General features: G+C 38.3%; 1 protein-coding gene across 1 annotated transcript in view; it reads right to left on the bottom strand.

The window, feature by feature from the left end:
- The window catches only part of pcdh15a (protocadherin-related 15a), a 283,761-nt gene that overhangs the window by 141,529 nt on the left and 120,252 nt on the right, over nucleotides 1–21,980 (bottom strand). Inside the window, exons 6-13 of the mRNA XM_051648198.1 lie at nucleotides 20,749–20,904; nucleotides 16,877–16,996; nucleotides 15,086–15,196; nucleotides 13,578–13,748; nucleotides 8,189–8,297; nucleotides 5,838–5,950; nucleotides 3,908–4,114; nucleotides 2,451–2,585 (exon numbers count right to left, since the gene is read on the bottom strand). Of these exons, the coding sequence (XP_051504158.1) occupies nucleotides 2,451–2,585; nucleotides 3,908–4,114; nucleotides 5,838–5,950; nucleotides 8,189–8,297; nucleotides 13,578–13,748; nucleotides 15,086–15,196; nucleotides 16,877–16,996; nucleotides 20,749–20,904 (1,122 nt within the window). The remainder of the gene's footprint in view (nucleotides 1–2,450; nucleotides 2,586–3,907; nucleotides 4,115–5,837; nucleotides 5,951–8,188; nucleotides 8,298–13,577; nucleotides 13,749–15,085; nucleotides 15,197–16,876; nucleotides 16,997–20,748; nucleotides 20,905–21,980) is intronic.

Here is a 21,980-nt window from a genome sequence, read left to right as displayed (position 1 = left end):
GGCAGAGTTGCACCGTGGCAGGATGTGCATAATTGCCTTGGCCTGGAGGACCTGCAGGATGGCCATGGTGTGCAGGGCAGAAGCGACCTGACCCGCGGCCTTGTAAGCCTTCGTCATTAGAACTTACAGGCCTTGGAAGGGAGCCTTGGTCAGTCACGCCAGGTCGCTGCACCCTGCGGGCATAAATGTACCACTACGGCGCGCTCTACCTGGGGAAGCTCGACATATCCCTTAGCCACTCTGCCGTCGAAGGTAGTCAGAATGGACAGGCCCACGAAGCATGTACAGGCAGAAAAAGGTGCCTTCCACGACTTCGTTAGCTCCTCGTGCACTTCCAGGAAGAAGGGCACCAGGGTGGGGCACGGCCATGAGTCACGCTCCGAGCCCAGAAACCAATCATCCAGCCACGAACGCTCAGGGCAGGGTGGAGGGTTCCACTTAAACCCGATGTTTGCAGCTGCCCAGGCAAGCACGGCTGCCATCTCTGCATCCACCTCATCCTGTGCTCTACCGCACGTGGGCGGGAGCTCAGAAGATTCGTCCACTTCCGATAGCAGAAGCCCACCCTCTGATGCTGTGACCGAAAGCTCATCCTCATCACGAGCTGCGAATGACACATTAAACCCGTCGATAGCTCTTCCGGAGAGAAAGAGCGTGCTGAGGGATTGGAGGTCCGCGGGGGCTGAGCCGGCGGCAACGAACCAATATCCACATCCAGATCGCCCGCAGTGCTTGCCGACCCGGCCGGCTAAGCATCAGCCCAGGATGGACCAGGTTGGGGAGCAGCCTCGGTGGCTCCTTGCTTCATAAAGAAGGAAGTGAGCCGCGACCGCAACGTTCTCATGGGCATGTTCTCGCATGTTCTCGCTGGCGCCCCAAGCACTCGAGACAGATTTAATGGCTGTCCGGAGGGGAGAGATAACAGCCACATCCAGTGGCGCAAACGCTGAAGGACATCTTTAAAAAGACGCCAAGCATTTGCCTGAGCTCTTTTAGAAGGAAATATACTCTTTTGAATATACTCTTTTAGCACCCGTAGACTCAGCTGCCGAAGCGCCCAGGGAAAGCACAACACTCGACCTTGCGAGGGTGACCGCTGATATGCGCTGTAAAAACCAGCAGCGTAAGTGAAAGGTGAGAGGACGAACACAAGCATGCATTTGGCTCTGAAGAAAAAATCTGAATGAGTGGTGCATGCCATCTCCTTTTAGACCCGTATGTCCGGGACGGAGAGTGGCATGCAAATTCCACTCACCAGTTCTCATTGGCCTTTTCTATTTTAAGCAAAGGTGATTGAGGCTCTCAAGATCGAACCCTTAGTGTCACTACATCGACACATCGTTGAGTGAGTGACAGACAGGGAACAAACAGTAAAGGATATTCGCCACCTCAGTCAAAAAGTCTGGTCATGCTACTGCAATAAGCAGTACTCAAAACTAACACAATCATTCTCAGATGAGACAATAATCGAAACTGTGTGCTCTAATGTTCCTCCTGTGATCCAGCTGTCTTTATATCTGTTCCTGGAAGATCAGGGAATCCACAAAGACAAGAGAGACTCAGATCGATAGAGCCAATCAATGGACAGATCCCTAAAGAGACATTTCATATACAAGAACCAACAGCATCATTCAAATCACTTTGTTTTGTTCATCAAAGTGAACAGGGGTCATGCTGAGACTTGATGTTTAAGACAGAAATATTAATCTTTAAAAAGATTTCATATTGTTACTATATTAGACACTGTTCACAGAGTCCCACGAGTCATGACAGAAACTAACAGGACAGAACAGTAAAGGGGTGTTCACTCTGACAGCGGTTTGCAGCAATACTGCAACTGCAGGGGTAATACTGTTAAGTTTGGCATCGTTCTCTTCTAGCGGTCTTAAACTTTATAATTTTTTTTTCTCTCTTGAAAGCTGTGGAAATGTAATGGTGGATTTCTTTTTTTTCTTTTTCTTTCTTTTTTTTTTTTTTTTGCTATTGCAGCAGATAGGAGCAGAAAAAATGATGTATATTTGCTGTGATTTTTCGTTCACCACCATAGCCCATTACCCTGCTTTAGTTTACTTTAACGTTTTAAACCCAACATGTGAAAAGGTCCATTATAAATAATTATAATAAAAAGCCTATTTTTAGGATTATTAAGATTTGTTTTATTTTTACATAATTTCCCTCCCACAGTAATTAAACAATTAATCTATTTCCAGATGCATTACAATAATAAGAGATTGAGGAAGAATGAATAATTGTCATGGAAATAATTTAATTGTATTAATTTTGGGGTGAAATGTGACCTGGACTTGTTTTGGTGAGACTCACCCTCTAATTAAAGGTTTGTGTTAGTCTAACAGTATTAGAATTAGCACATTGTAAGAGGATAAATAGTCAATTGGAAGTCCCAATTTAGATAAGCTGAAACATATGTATGTGTATGTTTGTTTGCGTACCGTGAAGGTGTAGTTCGTCTGTCTTTCTCTGTCCACTGGTTTTAGCAGGGTGAGGTACCGCGTGATACCAGTAGATGTGATGGTGAAGATGGAGGTGTAGTCATTCAGGGTGATCTGCAACTGAGGATCTTTGGTCTTCACAAGAGAATCAAAGATGTGAGGTCACTAGTATTACTGCACAACAATGAGCCTTTTATGACACACCATCCAAACAACTGTCATGCAAACATGAAATCCTTATGCTGAATAAACACATAAATGAATTACACAACTACCTCTGACATGCAAAAGCCTCTTTAGAAATAAACCAGTTTTAATTGTTTGTTTGAATGTACAGAGAAGTTTTTAACATTCAAAAAAATTCTAACATTTAAATATAGATTTCTAAATCAGAAGAACTGCTTTAAGCGTTTGGTAATTATAATTGATTATATATGTCAATACGGGCACTGTGTTTGCTAAACACCTGCATTAGTTGGTCTATTGATCGTACTTTCTTTGATGAATTCATCACAGTCACTAATCACAGAGATCGATGGAGTGAGAGAAAAGCATAAATAATAATAATAATAATAATAATAATAATAATAATAATAAAACAATAGCCACCATGTCATCTTTAACTGACTGATTGATTAATCGATTAGATTGTGATGATTTTCTCACAAGGCCTGAGATATCTTACATAAACACACACACACACACACACACACACACACACACACACACACACAAACTGATTCACTTAAATCTTGTATTTTTAGCATGATACTAATTATTAAAATGATTTTAATAGCAATTTATACAATTTGTTGTATTTAAAGACCCCATGAAATCAAAATAAACAAAAAATCTTGATAACCCTTCATGCAGGGGTATATACAACTGTTTTTATAGAGGGCTTATACATGGCTACTTTTAATAATGGCCATATTAAAAAAAAAAAATTAAAAAAAAGGACAAGCCATTTAATACTTCTGGCCTCAACTGTCTGTTTTAATAGCAAATACATAAACGAACGGGGAAAACAACTGTACTGGTCAAGCTATTTCATGGGGTCTTTAACAAGAAATGAAAAAATAAAATAATTAAATATCCAAAAGTTTTGCTACTGAAGAACTGACACATTTTATGCAGATCTGTACATAAAATACTCTACATTCCATCAGGATATTCCATTATCAGTCACCTAGTCTTCTGCTAAGAAAATAACAGAAAAAAAAAAAAAAAGACAAAAGAAAAGAAAACATAGGAAAGAAAAAAAAGAAAGGAAAGGAAACAAGGCACACATCGCTTCACTCTGGTACCCACTAGTGTGGCCCCAGTTAGCAGCCACAATATAAAACATATGGAGAGACTAAAACCATCAGTGACTGAATATGTCTCTGTATCCTCAAGACAAATGAAACCGCAATAATTATGAAAATTGTCTGGCTCATTTCATAAGCAGATCTCACCTCTTCTATGTCATTGTCCAAAGCTATGATGCCCAGTGGGGCTGTGAGGTTGCCATTCCCTGAGATGGTGGTGCCAACAGAGGCAGACTCACTGATGAAGCCCTGGTATGAGGGCCGTTGGAAATATGGCGCCTGGTTATTTTCATCCAAAATTTCAATTTGCAGGTCCGCGAAGGCAGGGAGAGGGTGACCATTATCCTGCTCAGCCTGTTCATAAACAAACAAGCAAACATGGTATTACCATGGTATATGTCCAAAAAAAAATAAAAAATAAAACATGGTAATAGCAAGGTAATATTTGGTACTTACATTATTTAAAAACAATACAAAACAGAACTGTAAGTTATATTATTTCAGTTTAGCATGTGCAGAGATGTAGTTGGAAAGTGTGCAGCCTGTCAAGAAAAAAAGTTTTCTGTAAACGCAAATTATAATTAATTATCCTTAATTATAAGGATTTTTTATTCATTTTATTCAAGGATTTAGTCATTTATAATTACAGTCCAATAGTTAAAATACCATCCAAAATTCACAGACCAAAATGGCTCAAAGTGGCTTTTGTTTATTGATGAAAAGTGTGTGGATATATTCTAATTTCAATTATGACCCTGTCCATCACTGACTTTCATTAAGAAGCAATGAAAGAGTGTAGCTCTGCAATTGAATAGTCACTTCTCTCTCTGAAACACACACGCACACACACACACACACAGTAGCAATGTTTTGTTTTGTTATTTGGCCTAGAATTTCAGCAAGCTTGAAGCAAAATGAGAAAAGCATAACGTTCTTTGTTATTATGAAATGAATAGATTGTAATGGCAAACACAGTCGTGCATCATTTCACAGTGGACACATTTAAATTACCCCTGCTGTTACATTGTTGTTGCACCCAAATCTGTGACAGAGCAACATAATTTCACACTCTCTTTCTCTTTACAATTTATCTTTCGATCTCTCCCTCTTGATCCAAGCTGAATTCAATTAGAAGATTTATTTAATGTAATTAAATATACAAAGGCTTTTTGCCAAGCTGCAACAAACCCCTCAAGTTAAGAAAAACATACGTTTTCATTTCCGAGATAACTGGATGTCAATTGCTGAATTATACATGCAATGTAATGAAGTTTTATGAAAACAATGTAGCAAACTACTGTTTAATGCATTTATCATAACACATACAGTTTCACATACTATTTGAAGAAATAGTAGGTAGCATAAGTACAGTTTTTCCAGCATGCAGTTTGTATGACCAATGGCATATGGGTGGAGTGTTCGGGAAATCTGAAAGAGCTATTATTTTTGCCATTCTGCTTGGTGATGCTAGTTGTGCATAAATAATACACTTCCCCTTTGAATGAGCTGTGAATGTATGTGTAAATAATGATGCTATGATATGCGCATAATATTTTCAGAAATATTCTACAGTTAAAACCATGCAGCAGAGCATGCTGTATGATACTGATTGTAAAACATTCAGCCAATGGTATAGTAAAAATGATGACACTCCTACTGAACAGGACATTAGATTAATCATTCTGATCTGTGGGACTGATGATAATTCTGCTCTAGAGAGACTCTTAACTGTGCAAGTGTGTGGCAATCATTATATCTAGGGGTGACATCCCCCCACTTTTGTGGAAATTATACATTATATGTAAAGAGCTTTGGCGGTCTTACTGAGAAATAGTAGTGGCAAAAAATAAAATAAAAAGACCCTGCAGAAGCATCTGCCAACTGGTCACTTCAGCTTAGAACACTTTGGCTTGACCAGTGCAGTGCTAAGTGGTAATCTACCATTGTAGGTTGCATATACATTGCAGTGGATATATAATAGAAATATACATTATTGTAATGTTATGTTAGATCATTCAGATTGTTCCTACACTCCTGGAACTGTAAAACCTGAAGATGAAAATGATGATATACTGACCTTAATGACGAGAGTAAAGTGCTGGTATAGTTCTCTGTCCACAGGTTTCAGCAGCCGAAGCTCAGCTGTGCTCTTGTTAAGTGAGAAGAATTCTAGGTAAGCAGCTGGTTGCCCTAAAACATTGTTACATAGAGAGACACAACATATACCCTATTATCGAATTCATGTTATTCTTTTTTACCTACTGTCTTAAAAGAGAGCATCAGCAGGAGGAGACCGACATAGAAAATCAATGGGAGAACTTGTTCAATATGGCAGTTGTAATACCACCTTTCAGATAAAAGAGCCAATCGCCTTTTTTCTCTTAATTTAGATATGCACATACATGGACCAGACAGAAAAAATATGTAGGGATGTCCCAATACCATTTTTTGGAGAACGAGTAGGAGTACCGATACTTCCTCTACGGTACTCACAGTTTTTTTTCTGTTTTTTTCTTTTTTCTTTTTTTTTTTTCTGAATTCCATATATTTTATCATCAACATGGTGTTTAAATAAATTAATTCATTCAAACTTTGTTAATACTTTATTATATTATTTTTATCAAATGAAGTGCTTTTATACAGAACTTCACAGCACAATCCAAAATATAACACTGGATTTATTTTTTGTCAAATAAAGTGCTGCATAACAGAGCATCACAGATGAGATATTGCTTAAATATAACACAATAACTATTTTTCTCATTATAATTATTATTAGTAGTGTTACAGTGAATTTTACATAACTATACAGTAGTGATATTTTTGTCTTTTTTCTATTTAAATTTAGCTTTTATTTTGGTGGAAGCTTTTCTTTTGAAGCTCTTTCCATTTCTGTGTGTGTTTTGAAAGTAGCTTCTCACTTCTGGAAAAGCAGGTCACTACCTCATCCAATATCATCATTAAACCACGAAAAGCTGCTATTTAATTTAATCAATATATAGTCTGTATGTGCCTTGCCCTACAAAGTGAATTAGCATTTTGCTTGTTGTCAGTTGCTACAAACAAGGCGTGTGATGCTCATGATGGAGTTTTCTGTGTATGAGCCAAGGAGCTCTAAAAGGTATGAGCACTTTGTGTCTTTATGTCTGCACAACAACAGCTCCACACATTCACAAGCACTGACATTTGAAGCGCACAGCACATGCAAACTCTAAATGTATCTTATTAAATCGCAGCCTTTGCGGATTAATAATCACAGTAGGACATAACGTGATTTTAATTAGTGTGCTTATGTTTACGTAATGATATTTGTACATCAGATGGTATCATTTTTAGTATTAGAGTATTTTTTCAAGCACGAGTACAAGAACATTACCGTGAGTACAAGGACAGTATCGGTACATCTCTATAAATATAGCTTTAGATTTGGAGCTAAAAAGCAAAATATATGATATCAGCAGATTTTATGGCTGATTTGACATGTTAAGATGTAATCTCAACAAACAGTTGTGGCGATTTTGTTGTTCACCATTTAAGTAATGATTCTTACATTTATATAACACTTTTCTAGGCACTCAAAGCGCTTTACATAGTATAGGGGAAATCTCCTCAACCACCACCAGTGTGCAACATCCACCAGGATGATGCAATGGCATCCATAGAGCACCAGAATGCCCACCACACACCAGCTATTGGTGGAGAGGAGAGTGATGTAGCCAATTCAGGGATGGAGATTATTAGAAGGCCATGATAGATGAGGGCCAATGGGGGGAATTTGACCAGGACACCAGGGTTATACCCCTACTCTTTACAAGAAGTGCCCTGGGATTTTTAATGACCACAGAGAATCAGGAACTGGGTTTAACGTCTCATTGGAAAGACAGTGCTTTTTTACAGTATAGTATCCCCATTACTATACTGGGGCATTAGGACCCACACACACTGCAGGGTGAGCACCCTCTGCTGGCCTCCCTAATACCACTTCCAGCAGGAACCCTCCCATCCAGGTACTGGTCAGGCTCAACCCTGCTTAGCTTTAGTGGGCAACCACGCAACAGCTGCAGGGTGACATGGCTGCCGACAGCAAGTAGATAGGAGCTGTACTTACATAACGAGAAAATAGCTGTAATGAAAATAGCAATGTCAAGATGGCAACCAAGTGAACTTGGGCAGCAGCAACAGCACACCTGCAGTCCATGAGTAAGTGTAACTCTTTCACATGCAACGAGGTTAGCCAATCATAACACATGGTATTAATAACACAATTGTATTTCAACCTTTTAAGCACTTATTACAAAAATGTTATTAGAATATTTATTACAGAGTTTAATTTTCATTTCAAAGGAATGGAAACACAGTGAGCGTATCTACTGGTCTTTGTTTCAAGCTTGTGAACAGGTACAGTAAAATATACCCCGAAGTACCTACCAACCAGTATGAAGAATAGGATTCCGGGTCTATCTGAGGGTGGCTGAATGTTTCTGTCCTGGTCTACAGCTCGAATAGGAGGAGTCACATTCAGAGGGTTCAGTTTGCTCTAGAATAGAGAGACATGAATAAATAACTAATGGTACCTGCACACTAGAAAAATCTCAGACAGAGCATATAACAGATAGGAACGAGTAAATGCCTTTGAGGTTGATAAAAAAGGCAGGTTAGTCTGAAAGGACACACCTCTCTAAAATTTTAGAATTTTAGAACAATATCCACAGCAAAATCCAGCAAATTATCAGTGAATGAAAGGACACTACACCATTGGTTTGGTTTACCACCTTTATTTGCCATTATACTGAGTCAGTGCATGGGTTTAGTAATCTAGCTTAAAGGAAAACAATACTAAAATCTGTTAAAATTCCTTTAGACTAAAATGTTACTAAAATAACTATAGGAAAGGCTCTAAATCTGTTATATCTTGATTTAAAATGTTTGGTACATGCTGTGGTTGTTTAATTATGTTCAGATGGACTGGTCCAGCAGCAAAGAATCTCAAACAGGAAATGGAACTGTTTTATTGGAAATTGTAAGGGTAGATGGAATAGACCAACTGTGAATTTCTGGAGGGAACACTGGGGAACTTGGGATCTTGAGTAAATGTGATTTAATATAGCAGAATGTTGTTTACATTTACCAAAATTATATCCATGGCTCTGATTTTGGTTAATTTATATAATGTTGTTTCCAGGACATGTGTTTTCAGTGTTTGTGTAATATTGTGTTTGTTAATTCCCCCTTCTGTATGTATATGGTTCTGGCCACCTCCTTTAAATTCAGTGTGTCTTGTCTAGTGAGTCAGTCAGTTTGATATTTATTTAAAGTGTCTAGTCCTGGTTAGGTTTTGCTGTGATTTGTCCTCTGAGAGAGAGAGAGAGAGAGTTAAAGGCCAGAGCAACCATATGTTATCTGAAATATTTTTGTTCTCTTCACAAATTATATGATGTGAACTGAACTGCATTTTGCTGATATTTTGGTTTTTAACCTTTTTCTCACCAATGGTGTTGTTTGAGATCACATTTTTACTTGCCTAAGCAAGTTCTAATAAAAAACTGTCACGATACACCCTCACTTTGCTCCTTGTTTTTTGGCTACAGACTTTTTGTTGTGATTTGCTGATATTGCTTAAGGCAGATCCATCACATGTACCATAGCACAAGCACCATAATATACATTGAACTTCATCTCTGGAGTCAACAACATGATGAGAATCATAAATACAAGCTGCCATATATGAAAAAGAATATCATACATATTTTCGCTTTCATATCCAAGTTGTTTTTCCAGGACTGCATTAAGATTAAATGGAGAGTCTAGTCTCATGCTTCTTAGATGTTCCTCCTGAGATAAAGACCCCAGTAATATCACAAGTCTCCAACATAGTTTTAGAAAAGACCTCAACTATGGCTCAGGCTGAGCTCAGATTTGCCAAAATAGCAAAGTCTGCCTCCAAAAGTCGGACAATTTAATAGAAACTAAAACAACTCATCAAATTCTTCCAAAACCAAATTATCTGACCTATGCTATCAGAGCATAACCGATAATGCCATTATGTCTCTTTAACTATGAAAGAGCAACAACTGGCCAATAAAGATTTCCTCTGGACTAAAAGCAAAAATAAAGATACTTCACAAATGCTGCAGTTCGTCCAATGCATTAATCTGGCACTACAGTTTGTTCTCTACAGATGAGATTCACAGTCCAAAAGGTATGATTATAGGAAACATCTCTTTTGGGATGGCCACTTCATTAAAATATAAGTGTAAATACATATGCTAGATCTTAATATGAAAAGGCAGTAAATAAGAATTCTTGCCCACCTGAGATGTGCTGCCCATAATCCCACTCTCCAGCAGGCATTAAACCGATTAATCCGTGCCTGGGGACAGATTAAGGACTCTCAAACCATATACCAGCTCTAATGGAGAAATATGTGGCCTTATTAATTAACTTTAGTAATACCTCACTATTCCTGCCAAAAATGGGTTACTGTGTCCGTAATGGAATGCTAGTGCACTGCTTACTGCATATTGGACAGTATACACTGAATCTTGCCTACTATTTTTTAATGATAGTATGTGAAAATTTTCAGAGTAGCATACTACCATTACTATTCTTCCATTATACAATATAGTGTGTATACTGTGCATAGTATGTGAATTTTGTGTATGCATGGAATATCCAATTTATTTACTACATTTGCCAACATGTGCGGTATGCGAAAAGTTAGCCTAACTGCTAGAGAGAGAGAGAGAGAGAGACAGAGAGAGAGAGAGAGAGAGAGAGAGCAAATGTGCAGCACATTTATTTGATGCAGAAATGGCAGCCTTTAGGAGTGCAGCATATGTGACAGAAACATAGTTTAGCATAAATTAATACGCTGCCTAAGTCGCCCCTGAGCAAACATCAGCCATCTCTGTGTTGGACTCATTTAACATGCACTTCAACTCCAGAGAGATCCACCTCCTTAGAGGTCTGCCCACCCCCAGCTCACCTCACCTGGGGGCTGATTTAAGCTCTACATCCTGTCTTTGATGGGTGATGAACCCTGTGGTCTCAGAGAAGGTCCTTTCCCTCTTGGTCTCTACTCCTGTCCCTGATCTCATTTTTCCATCTGCACCAGCCAACTTTCATCATGCACCTCTTTTTCTCATCTAAATCCCTCATTTCTCACCCTTCCTGTCCCTGCATTCTGTGTCTCATCTTTTGCCAAGCATAGGTCAGTATGAGCAGCGTAAGTGATGGAAAATATGAAATGACATTTAACTCAGTAAGGGTCTAATACACCAACAACACAATGACAAAAATAAAAATAGAGCTTTCAATTTTTCACAAGCAGGTCTACACAAACAGACAAACATGTCTCTTCTTGCGTAATGGCATTATATTTAAATATTTAATGTCAATTAATTTATTTATTTGTTAGGAATGTAAGCCATATAATAAGTAAGCCATGTAATAAATGGGACTCCACTTTGAGTCGGGGTCCTTTTCACCCTGTCATTTATTTTGCGATAATGACTGGCTAACTGTACATTATCCTTCACCTATTGCCACTATTTTCACTTTCCATTTAGTCTTGTGTATTCAGACATTTGACTATTAAAGTCAAATCTGTACCACATTAAATCCTATTCTGGCCAATAACTGCCCCCTTAGACAGGAACAAGCCATTTGACTGCATTTTAAAGTGACCAGCTGCGCTTTGTTTTGTATAAATTGGACATAACCCTGAGAGCAAATAAATATAAAGTATATATTTTATACAAAATATTCAGGTGTTGTTCACTTGTTACTAAGTGTTTCAAACAAATGAAATCTTAATGATTTGATGTCTTGAATCTCACAAACTTCGGCAAACGCAGCAGCTAGTTTTTCCTTGGAAGTGTTTACCAGCAGACAGATAAAAACATTTGCAACCTGTTTGCCATTTTTGGCGAGTCTGCTCATGAATCTATGGAGGTACCACATGAGGTGTGTAGTTTGTTTCTCTCCATCAAAGTATACACTCTCCTGCAGATACCCAGTTCTCAAGAACTCACAAGCTGCCCGCTGCACCTCCTCAGGTCATTCTGTCTGTGAGCAGTTCAAGTGTTCCAGTCAGGTTAAGACATTTTCCTATTTTTATATCTAGCTAAAACAACCACAATGTTGAGCATCATGGTCATAGCTCAGGGTAGAAAGCAAGATCTGACAACATCCTTGCTGGAAAATAGCTGGTTTTACATGGTTTCTAGCTGGTCTGAGCAGGCATTGATGGTCATTATCTGGTCTAGATTCTAGATGGTGGATCAGCTGGTTTACCACAGGGTGGACCTTGCAGACCATCTTTTTTAAGTTGGTTGGGGCTGGTAAACCACCTCGACTAGAAAAAAATAAGACAGCTACCATGTTCCAAAAAAACAGCTTGAGCACCTTACACCGTGTCCTTACCAAGTTTTCAGTGACAAGCAATATATCTGTTCACACCGAACGTGAAACTGCTGTCGAACATGATGTTTAATATAACGTTTTTTATACACTCACTGGCCATTTTATTAGGTACATCTGTACATCTCCTTATTCATGCGATAATCTAATCAGCCAATCGTGTGGCAGCAGTGTAATGTATAAAATCATGTGGATATGGGTCAGAAGCTTCAGTTAATGTTCACATCAACCATCAGAATGGGAAAAAAATATGTGATCTCAGGGATTTAGACCATGGCATGATTGTTGTTGTCAGATGGGCTGGTTTGAGTATTTCTGTAACTGCTGATCTGCTGGGATTTTCACGTGCAACAGTCTCTAGAGTATACAGAGAATGGGGCGAAAAACAAAAAAACAACCAGTGAGCGGCAGTTCTGTGGACGAAAACACCTTGTTGATGAGAGAGGTCTACAGAGAATGGCCAGACTGGTTCGAGCTGATAGAAAGGCTACGATAACTCAGGTAACCACTCTGTGCAGTTGTATTGAGCATGTATTGTATTGTCGAACCTTGAGGCGGATGGGCTACAAAAGCAGAAGACCACGTTGGGTTCCACTTCTGTCAGCCAAGAACAGAAAACTGAGTCTGTAGTGGGCCTACCATTTGTGTACCTCAGCAGAAATCCAGATTTGTCAGACCAGGCAATGCTTTTCCAATCATCTACTGTCCAGTTTTGGTGAGCCTGTGCCCAATGCAGCCTCGGTTTCCTGTTCTAAGCTGAGAGTAGTGGTACCGGGAGGGGTATTCTGCTACTGTAGCACATCCACCTCAATGTTCAACGTGTTGTGTGTTCAGAAATGCTTTTTTGCATAGAACTGTTGTAACATGTGGTTATTTGGGTTACTGTCACCTTCCTGACAGCTTGGACCAGTCTGGCCATTCTCCTCTGACCTCTGTCATTAACAAGCCATTTTCACCCACAGAACTGCCTCTCACTGGATGTTTTTTTTTTCCTAACCATTTTCTTTACACTCTATAGACTATTGTGTGTGAAAATCCCAAGATCAGAAATACTCAAACCAGCCCATCTGGCACCAATAATCATCCCACGGTCTATATCACTGAGATCAAATCATGGTTGATTTGAACATTAACTGAAGCTTCTGATCCATATCTGTATGATTTTATACATTACACTGCTGCCAGACAATTGGCTGATTAGATAATCTCATGAATAAGTAGATGTACAGGTGTACCTAATAAAGTGGCTGGTGAGTGTATGTGGAGCAGGATTTTGGACCAGTGAGATTTCACCAGCTTGGCCAGGCTGGGAGACCAGCTAGGTCTGACTGATAGATCAGTTTAAGATTAGCAAAGCAGATTAGGCTGGTTTCTCAATTTCTTAATCAGTTCTTACTGGGTCTGTGAGCTCAGGAATGGCTACACGGTATGTGATGGGGTTACAGTTCTGAGTGTTGTTGACCAGAACACACGGGAGGAACATGGGACCCAGATCGTCTCCATCCAAAACATCCAGGGTTAGAGTGGTGGTTGCTGTGCGACGACTTCCTGGAAATGGAGCCCGGTCCTGGAAAAAAAAAAGCAGGCATGTTACCATAGTTACAGACCTTTAGATACAGCATTTACAAAGGTTCACAGATCTGCATTCAGAGAGAGAAATACAATGAGAGTGAAAGAATGATAATGAGGGAAAAGAACAATACTTAATTTCTTAAAAGAACAATATTTAATGTACTATGGAAACACAGTACTGTTACTTTTCAAACTCAAAACTCTCCACATGATAAACTAAAAAAAACAACAACAACAACAACAAAAAAAAAAAAAAAGAAGAGGAGGTTGCATTAAACCACCAAACAAAAATATCAAACAAAATCACACAAAAAAGATGGAAGGAACAAATCAGGAAGTCCTGCATTTCTGCTCCAATCAGATTTAAGACAGAGAGAGAGCAGGATACATTTTAAAGCCATTCCCTCATTTTCCACATCCTGAGTCATTCCATTTTGAAGGAGAGCTGTTGCAGCCCTGAAGTAAAGCATTTTTTTGAGCAATTTGGCTTTATGAAAACATGCTCAATGGCCTTTGGCTCCTGGATACCTCACAGAGACACTGTTCAAGATGAGTTCAGAGCTACTTGTGTATGCAGCTCATGTGAGGGTGGAGGGATGCATTTGGAAGTAAATCAGGATGCTGGTTATTCAGAGACAGCTAGAGGAAGGTCTGGAATTTAAAAAGAAAATGTGCACTGTGCAAACTGGCAGCCTAAAAGAACCAACACCATTTAGCCCAAAAGACAAGATTATTTTTTGTATGTATAGAAATGTATTGAACAGTAAAGGATAAAGAGTGATCTGCAAGAGTGATCTGACTTGAGTGAATAAAGAGTGCTGAGTACCAGAACTAAAATTTAGCCACTACAAAAAAACCAGCCCTTTACTGGAAATGGTTTGTCTTTAAAGGATTGCTCTGGGTGCAACACAAGTTCAGCTCTATTGACAACATCTATGACAAGCTGTCAATTACCACAGACAATAATTTTGACTGGTCTCTCAGATTGTAAACAAAACAAACCAACAAAAATGGTGTTAACAACAATTAACTTTGCACAGACAAGGTAAGTAAACAGTTTTGTCACACCAGTCTCATTCCAACACATACTGTATACAGTTTAAGTTTTGTAGCTATGTTTTTGAAAAAGTGCATATTTAAGCTCTTATGCCAGTGCAATGTTTTGCCATACGGACTTCCATTATAAGTCCATTAATGTAAACAGTATATATATATATTTTAGTCTAAGGGGTGAGTAAAAATTATTTTCTTTTGGACACAGTTTAACTTTTTAATTAATGGTTACTTAAGGTACATCAATAAAGGATATATTTAATGTGTTAATAATCTTACATTGGCCTGGACTACAATTAGATAGCGAGTTCTTTCCTCATAGTTCAGTCGCTCTGCCAAAACAATATTACCAGACAGAGTCCCAGCAACCCGTACAGTCCTGTTTGAGATCTGCAAGAGACAAAGAGAGAAAGATTGCACAATTTTCCAGCATTTATTTATATTGTTTTCTTAAAATCTGGTTTGATCTTCATTTAAGTTACAATAATGAACAAACACAATTTGTTTTAACTAATAACACACAAATTATTGTATTGTTCTTGTACATATTGAATACATCATTCAAACATTCACAGTGTAAGTTGGAAAAAGCATGTGAATCCCTAGGCTAATGATGTCAACAAAAGCTAATTAGAGTCAGGAGTTGGCAAACCTGGCATCCAATTAATGAAATGAGATTGGAGGTGTGGGTTAGAGATACTTTGACTTATAAAAAGCACAAGAAGCATCTGCTGACAGACTTGGACTATGCCTTGCAAAAAAAAAAAGAGATCTCAGAAGACCTTCAGTCAACAATTGTTGCTATGCATAAAGCTGTAAAGGGTTACAAAGTTATCTTGAAGAGCTTAGATATTCATCTGTCCACAGTTGACGGAGACGATTTAATACTGTGGCTGCTCTCCCTAAAAGTGGCCATCCAGTCAAGATGACTCAAAGGGCACACCGCAGAATGCTCAATGAGGTAAAAAAGAACTATAAAGTGACAGCTAAAGACTTGAAGGAATCACTGGAACTGGCTGACATCTCTGTTCATGAGTCTACTAAATGGAAAATATTAAACAGGCATGGTGTCCATGGCAGGACACCACGGAAGAAGCTGCTGCTTTCCAACAAAAAACATTGCTGCACGCCTGAAGTTTGCCAAAGACCACCTTGATGGTCCACAACACTACTGGGAAAATGTGTGTGGACTGATGACACTAAGATTGAATAATTTGTGAAGATCACACAGCACTATGTGTGACGTAAAAAGCGCACCACGTACCAACATGAAAACATCATCCCAATGGTGAAGTACGGTGGAGGGTGCATCATGATTTGGGTATGTTTTGCTGTTTCAGGGCCTGGAATGCTTGCCATCATCAAGGGAAAAATGAATTCCCAAGTGTATCAAGATATCCTACAGGATAATGTCAGGGTGGCTGTGCACCAGCTGAGGCTCAGTAGAAGTTGGGTGATGCAGCAGGACAATCATCGAAGTAAATCCACAACAGAATGGCTTATAAAAAAAAAAAGTGTGTGGAGTGGCCCAGTCAGAGCACAGACCTTAATCCAATAGAGATGCTGTGGAATGACCTCAAGAGAGCTGTTCATACCAGACATCCTAAGGATATGGCTGAGCTGAAGCAGTTCTGTAAGGAAGAATGGTCCAGAATTCCTTCCGAACTTTGTGCAGGTCTAATCCGCAGCTACCGGAAATGCTTGGATGAGGTTATTGCTGCCAAAGGAGGATTGATTAGTTATTAAATCCAAGGGTTCACTTAATTTTTCCACAGCACTGTGAATGTTTAATGGGATGTGATAAAGACATAAAAGATTACAATTGTTTGTGTGTTGTTTGCTGAAGCACATTGTGTTTGTCTATAATTGTTGTGAATTTGATGAAGATGGGATCACATTTATGACCAATTAATGCAGAAAACCAGTTAATTTCAAAGGGTTCACATACTTTTTCTTGCCACTATAAATAAAATATCACAGTAGGAGGGTTCAGTATTAATCTGTGCACAAAATCATTGCATTTAAATTGACAGTTAATTACAAAGAACATGAATGTAACTGGAGAAGTACCGGATCATTTGGGTTGTACTGAATGGCATATTCAATCTGTCCATTGGGTCCATCATCGATGTCAGTGGCTCCGTTGTTTCCTGAGAAACCAGTGAAGATGGTGGTACCGACTGGAGTGAGCTGGAGAGAAAACAACACATGAAACAAACATCACACACTCACTACATGACTATGGAACAACAACACTCTCTAACAGGCGTGACCCTTTCACACAGATGTGTGTGTGTGTGTGTGTGTGTGTGTGTGTGTGTGTGTGTGTGTGTGTGTGTGTGTGTATTTATTTTGGTTCATCCTGGAAGACAAAACAGATGGGGACAGTAGACAAAAAAATAAAAAAGTGAAGGAGAGAGAAAGACTCAAAGAAAGAGACTCACATATATGCTTACACTCAAATACACAAATGCACACACACATAAAACCTCTTGGGTCATTCTAAAATTGCGATGGAATTTCCATCTGAGTTTTCTTAAAAAAAAAATAAATAAATAAATAAATCGTCAACAATACAATACACCTACTGTGCTATTTTTATGAATTTTTCTTCTTTCTTATTTTATACAAGGTCACAAAAAATAATTGTAGGATTTTTAAAAAATACATGTATTTTGCTATTGGCTGCCATGTTCTTTGAATATCACCAGTCAGCTGTGTAGCTGGTGCTACACCTGATAAAAAGTAACAGGAACCAGTAACAACACTCACAAGTTTCATTAATAAGTTGATTTTCAAGATGTAGTACGGCATTACCAAAAAAAAAAAAAAAAAAAAAAACAAATAAAAATTATCATTTGACTTAATATCAATGGCTCTAGAATTTAATAATTAAGTATATACAGTATGTAATGTATGTATTTGCTAAAATGGTTTAAAAGTTTTTGTTTTTTTGTTTGTTTTTGGAAACTGTCTAAAAAACAAGCGCAACCACCCAGAAACCCCAAGAACTCAGTCACTGCATTTTTGGATCTAAAACAGGGCACAGTCACACATAGGGTCACATGATCATGTCTGCTTGCATATACAAAAGGGCAAGTAGAAAGGGATGACTTTATTTTTGACCTCAAGGAGAGGAGAGATAGATTGACAGTCATAAAGAAGCCAACCGTTTACACACCCTTAACACGTACGTGCATAGAAGATATTCAAACATATTCCAAATAAATGAAAGCCATTACAGCTAAAAATAGGCATCATGGTTGTACTTGTGGAAAGTAGGGTCGAGTGTATGTGTGTGTGTGTGTGTGTGCATAATGTTGAGTAGAAATTTGAGCCGAGGCCAAGGCGAGACGATTTAAGATCTGAATAACAGATGGAGTATGTCAATGGACTATACAATGACTTTATACATGTGTCAGCCCTTCTCGCTCTCTGTTCCACAAAGTTTAAAGGCTTCATGAAGTCACTTGAAGAGGGCAATTTTCTTTTGTGAATTAATGCATTTTGTAAGATAAATTTGGGGCGAAATTTATTGAAGAGCTTGTCTCTTTTTAAAAAAGCAAACAGGCTTTAGTTTGCGTCACTGCTGTGAAATTTGATTTGCTACTTTGCCATTATTGGCAGGTGGTATTAAGGGGAGGGACATTCTGTCCAAACTGTCCAATAGCATTTTATTGGACAAAAACTTTAATATGCCCATGAGTCATCAATATTTTTGGTCACTTTTCCTATGAATTTTAAATACATATCTCTTAAAAGTTATTTTTTGTCAACTTTTAGGTATAAGCTAATAAACAGATGGTCTTCAAGCTACCAGATATGGGGTGGTTTTCATTTCTTAAATTTTGCATCCTCATTTCCTCGCTCCTCCGTCCTCTAGCCCGTGACCCGGAAACCGATCAAAGTCTGCCATAATGCAGGACGTATCAATTTTCTAAATCGCGAGGAGGCGAGGACGGAGCGAGGAAGCACAGGTACATCCTATGCAGAAGAATGTTTTTGTCGAAGCACCTGGCGCACCCATAAATTATCCTCCCCCTTCACATCTGACACAACAGTTTTAATTCATGTTTCACCTTTTCAGTTTAAACAAACCATAATTCTTAAAATTCAAAAACTTTTGATTTCATCTGGTATTTAAGAAAAATAGTTTACCAGCACTGGCATTTTAATTAAATTAAAGACCATGGAAATGCTGATAATTCATCTCGAGCAGCTGAACAGCAGAGAAAGTGCTGTCAGACCTTGGCTGTGTTTGAAATGCAAAAAATAAATAAAAAATAGCCTACTATTTACAGCATACTGCACAGTATGTGAAACAGTACACATTATGCAATGGTAAACATTGCAAACAGTACTATACTACATTGTCATCACATGATCTTATTACATTGAATATTTAAAAATGCTGTCAGTAGATTACATTTTTCAAATCATTTTTTGTAGTTAATCGCGATTAATCGCAAATTTTGAAAATTTGACACCATATTTACTTCTTTTCCTGTCAAAATGTGTTTATTTATATTTTAGGAAAGAAAGCAAAACAATATGTAACAATATAACACTTTATTAACATTTTCTAAACAAAGCCTTCCACGGTATAAAGACAGAAATGCACTAAAATAGAACCGTTTCAAATAACATTAAATGTTTCCCAAAGTCTAAGTGGGAGTTTGACTAATTGAAAGAACTGGTCCCCCTCATAAGTTGCATATTCATTGCAATGGGCATTAAATCTCTAAAACTCTCGCTGTGGCTATCCGCTTTCCAATCTGCTTTACAGCAACTGTGAAGCTACATTCATGATTCGCTTCAGAGTATCAAGGTAAGCGTCAAACGCTGCTTTGAACTCCACACTTGCAGACAAAAACATCACATTCTGTGTTTTGGTGGTAGTTAAGACTTGGAGCGCTTCTGTGGTAATTAAAATGTGCCTTGCATAGGTCCCATCTGGGCTTGTTTTGTACATCAAATAGCGCTAAGAGGTCCTTTCTCCATCAATTTATCTCTTACAGGGAAACGCTGTTGTGTGTGTTTGTGGTGTGCGTCAGAGTATTGGGTCTGGGTGGACACATCACAAAGGTTCTGTCCACCAACAATTGTTTATGCTGGTTTATGCTGTATTAATGGTAAATACGGTCATCGCGATTAAGAAAAATAACATGTTAAACTTTTAGGAAACTTTTCAATACAAGTTAAGCTCAATCGACAGCATTTGATCACTTATAATGGAAGTGAATGAGGCCAGTGAGAGTGAATGTGGTCAATTTTTGCAGGGTTTAAACAGAAATGTGAAGCATATAAATTTATAAAAGCACTTACACAAATTTTCCTGTTAAAACTTTTGTATTTTTTGAACTGTAAAGTTGTTTAAATCATCATTTATATAGTCATTTTAAGGTTTTAGGGTTTGTTGACATTACTTCGTCATAGTAATGAAGTTGTAAAATTGGCTATAACTTTACACATAAAAGGTTAGTAAGTCATTTGATCACACTAAAATCATTTTTACATGCATATCCTTTATGTCTTTTTGCTATACTTTTGAAACAGTCAGTATTTTAATGTTAGAAAAATTGACCCCCATTCACTTCCATTGTAAGTGCCTCACTGGAAACAAGATTTTTGCTTTTTTTAAAGAAAAGGAGGGACGAGTCAAAATAAATGTTTGTGGTAATCAACATTATGCCACAAATGCTGTGGATTGAGCTCAACTTGTATTGAATCCGGAACATTTCTTTAATCTCATGCGTTAACGTGTTATTTCTGACAGCTCTAATATTTAAAATAGCAAGTGGCATCCCTTTATCTGGAAAATGAAGGTAACATGCATATTTAGGCCAAGTCTGTGTGAAATATCTTTTCATTTGGCAGTCCAAAATGTTAGAAAATCACAGCTGTAATAACTGTTAAATACTATAAACAGTATACATACTCACCTCATTAACCGCTACATAGTAACGAGGTTGCTGGAAATGAGGCGTGTTGTCATTTCTGTCCCTCACCACTATCCGTACTTCATGCAGAATAACTGTCCCCACCAGCTCATTGGTGCACTGAACCTGAACTACGATGCTGGTGATGGAACTGGGTGGCTGAAAGAGAAAACATATACAGAAAACTTTATTAAGTATAGGGAGAGTATACATATGTAGGGCAAAAACATTAGGAAATAGTTATTAGACAATAAAAATGAACACATTTATATTTATAGTTTCCAGTGTAGGAACTATTTCTAGTTAACATATAGTTTATAGTTATTTTTAAGCAGCAAGAAAACTTTGCTGCTTAAAAGGGTGGTTCCTTGACAAATTAGATATGGCAATACATACCATCTGTATTGTGATCAGATTTTTAAAAGATATGACCAGCTGTGCAGCCCACCAATCACATTAGGGCATCCACCAGTAGGAACGGTCACTATGACCAACAATACAGCCCCTTGGCGACCTCCAGCGATTAAATCACTGTATGTGTGAACACTAGGGATGCTCCGATTGATTAGCCACCGATTGGTATTGGCCGATATTCACGTCCTATGACTCGATGTGTATCCTTTATCACTTGCGCATCTGTAATGCTATAGCACTGTCTTTGTGCTTTATTGTGTACAGTACATAAAGAACACAAAAAGCCTTTTGCTAAAAGACGTCGTTCTGCAAATGTTCCCACCTTGTGAGCAATATATCCCTCTATCATACGGGAATGAGCGTTGCTTTCCATATACACCCGAAACCGATCCCCTCTACTCCCGCGGCAGCTGCAGAGGGACACCAGAGGGAGACGTGCGAGGATGAGGCGGAGCGCAGATATTTAAGGAGGATTTGTCCACGGCCCAGCCTTGCGTGCCTCAGCCAGGGCTGGGAGCATGCTGACACAGAGCTCACTGAGAATTTTTGTGGGCACATGAAAACTTTAAATGCTTCACTTTTGTTTTCAATTTGAATAAACAACTACACTCTGCTGCGTCCATAGTAACACACCTCAATCAATTTCCATCGCCTCGATACGTGTCCTCAATGCCAAGGTGGTTTGTTAGAGCACATGCTCATTAGCTGACACAGCAACACATAAAAGTATCAACATAGGAACTTAATACAGTATAAAATGCATTCTAATTAATCAATATTATTGTTTTAGCAATAAATGTGTAATCCAAGTAATTTAATTT

Source organism: Myxocyprinus asiaticus, chromosome 21 (genome assembly GCF_019703515.2).
Source record: "Myxocyprinus asiaticus isolate MX2 ecotype Aquarium Trade chromosome 21, UBuf_Myxa_2, whole genome shotgun sequence".
Taxonomy (NCBI): Eukaryota; Metazoa; Chordata; class Actinopteri; order Cypriniformes; family Catostomidae; genus Myxocyprinus; species Myxocyprinus asiaticus.
The sequence above is the reverse complement of the archived record's forward strand: the minus strand, read 5'-3'. Positions and strand labels throughout refer to the sequence as shown.